The sequence below is a fragment of the Vespula pensylvanica genome, chromosome 15, assembly GCF_014466175.1.
Source record: "Vespula pensylvanica isolate Volc-1 chromosome 15, ASM1446617v1, whole genome shotgun sequence".
NCBI classification, from domain to species: domain Eukaryota; kingdom Metazoa; phylum Arthropoda; class Insecta; order Hymenoptera; family Vespidae; genus Vespula; species Vespula pensylvanica.
In genome coordinates, this window is record NC_057699.1 from 4,564,594 (window position 1) to 4,567,118 (window position 2,525).

Genomic DNA, 2,525 nt, shown 5'->3' on the forward strand with positions numbered 1-2,525 from the left:
TGCAAATCAAAAAAAAAATATATATATATATATATAAATCAACTTCGATTAACACGAAAAAAATATTATCGGTTGCCTTCGGGATTAAAATATGATAAAGTATGCAAGAGAACATACATGTACGCATTAGCAAGAGGAAAATAATTGTTTTTGTTATAATTTCTTTTTTAGCTGTTAGAAAAGAAATTGTTTCCAACTTAATTTTGTCGATTTTCTTTTTTTTTTTTATTGAAAAAATATTTTTGTAATGATTTCACGCGTACATACGAAACACTTATTTTCGCAGGAAACTTGCAACAACAAGACAGGGGCGACGAGCGAGGTAAATAGCAACCCGTACAGAGAATTGGTCGAAAAGTATCAGGCGTTATTGGAAGTCCAGAGATTATCGGCACCTCGTAGGAAGAACAGCATTCCAACGATCGGTGGTTGCATGTCGCTTCAAGAGGAACTCGAGATGTCAGGGGAGTACAATTGTTTCCAGAATCCATCGGTGGAGAACGAGTTGCAACAGGAGGGTGGAGTAAAGTCTGGAATGATCGGTAACAATGTCGGTGGCGGTAGACGCGGTAAAGGAGACAATATCGGGAAGAAAGCGTTTTCCGCAACACCGACAGACTTTTCCGAGGCGGAAACATCGTCTTCCGGTTTCTCGGACGAAACGAGTAACAAGGCAACGCAGACGGACGGTAGACCCGGTTCGTTCCTCTGCTCGATCGCCGATGGCGAGGATTGCAAGTTTAGCATTTATGATGACAACAGTCCGTTCGAAAGTAGGTTTAGAAAGACCCCGGAATATAGACAAATTTTCAGCGAGATCTTTCGCGTGTTGAAACGAGCTGCCGAGGCAAAGGACGAAGGTGAAAAGTTACCTTTGTTGGACGATCAAACGAATAGCAGTAGCAACGTTACTAGCAATGGCAACGACAGTACTCGTTCAGAAAATCATAATGGAATTAGGAATCTCGGGCAAGAGGACGTACCGAGCGAGACGACGGATGACAATCAGAGCGTCATGTCGTCGGTCATTTCCTCGGTCGTCTCGGAGCCACCTTATAAGATGCAAACGCCAGTATCGTCGAAGGAATCTGCGAAGAAGGAGTCTAACGATAAATCTCAGTCGGACGTTGGGAAGACCGAGAATAATAGGGCGGCGACCAAGCTCGATTTCGTTTCCATAAACGTGCACGTTAAAAAGAACAGGTCGTCCGCGAAAAAGAACGCCGCGAAGAAGTTGGCATTCAACGAACGTCCGAAAACACCGAACATCGTGCCAACTACGAATCCTACCTTCGTCCAAGCCAAATCCAACAGCGGCGGTGGTAGACGAAGGTTCAGAGCTTTGACCCCGGTCGAACAGGACGGTAGCAACGTTTGGAACAATGGCTCTCAATATAATCAGTCGAAAACGAGAGAATCGCCGAGCACGGTTAGGAAGTCGCAGACCTTCGTAAATCGTAACGCGACCGAGCAAAATAGTCATTCCTTCGAGTATAGCGAATATAAACCTAGCACAGCCTCCGAGGAAGTTGCTAAATTAAAACGTCTCGAATTGTCTTATGCCGAGGTTCTTAGAATGCCAAACAAGTCCAAAGCGAATCATCATAGAAGTTAAATTATTGTAACTCGCCAAAACGCAAAGGGAAAACAAAGAGAGAAAAAAGAAGACGAAACAACAAACGGTTTAAGAAAGAGATTTCTTTTTCTATGTAAAAACCAAGTGAGATTATGTTCAAAGGTTCGTTAGGTTTAGAATAAAGGAGCGTATTAAAGGAAGAACTAACTTATTTCGTATTTGTGTGATGGTACAGTATTGAAGAAAACTCTTTTAAATTATAGGTACATTTTGTATATATACATTTCGATCGATTAAGTAATAATAACTGTGTCGTATTAGAGAGAACAGCGGTTCGTATTAATTTTTAAGTATCTTTTGTATCTATATCGCCTATTTTCATAAAGTTCGTTTTTACGAGATCCCGGCACACGCGACACTTTAAGTAATTTTTATCGAATGAACGTTCCATTGGCCCGGGCCGCGATACGATGAGAAGGGAAGGAGGGAAAAAAAATTTAAGAAAAAAAACGAAAAAAAAAAAGAAAGAAGGAAGTGACATTTACGCTCGAATTCTGTTCCATTTTAAGAATTAACCCCGTCTCAAAATGCAGAAGTGCTAAAACGACTAACGTGCCATTTGTTACATCAAATTGTAATCGTAAAAGTACTACAATATTTCGACGAGTTTTTAGACGTGCGAGATTACCCATGAGAGTCTCTCGTGCATGAGAGGACTCGCATGTACGTACGATATGTTTAGCTTTTACATTTAAATAATAAACGGTCTACGATATTACGAGATCATCATCAAGAAACCATCTTCGTCGTCATCGTCTTGTAAGAATCTAATAAATTCTTTGTCGATGCAATCCCACATTCGTCGCCTTTGCATTTTATGTACAAAAACCTCTTACGACGTATTTGATAAGAGTGGTCGTGTTATTTTTTATTTGAATTAAAGAAAAAA

The 2,525-nt window shown here is 40.5% G+C and overlaps 1 protein-coding gene across 3 annotated transcripts in view; it reads left to right on the forward strand.

Moving 5' to 3' along the window:
* The window catches only part of LOC122634667, a 45,470-nt gene extending 43,036 nt beyond the window's left edge, over positions 1–2,434 (forward strand). For all 3 annotated transcript variants that reach the window (XM_043823824.1, XM_043823823.1, XM_043823822.1), the window contains exon 7: positions 287–2,434. In XM_043823824.1, coding sequence (XP_043679759.1) covers positions 287–1,615 — 1,329 coding nt within the window. In that variant the 3' untranslated portion in view covers positions 1,616–2,434. The remainder of the gene's footprint in view (positions 1–286) is intronic.
* The last annotated feature ends 91 nt before the right edge of the window (positions 2,435–2,525 follow it).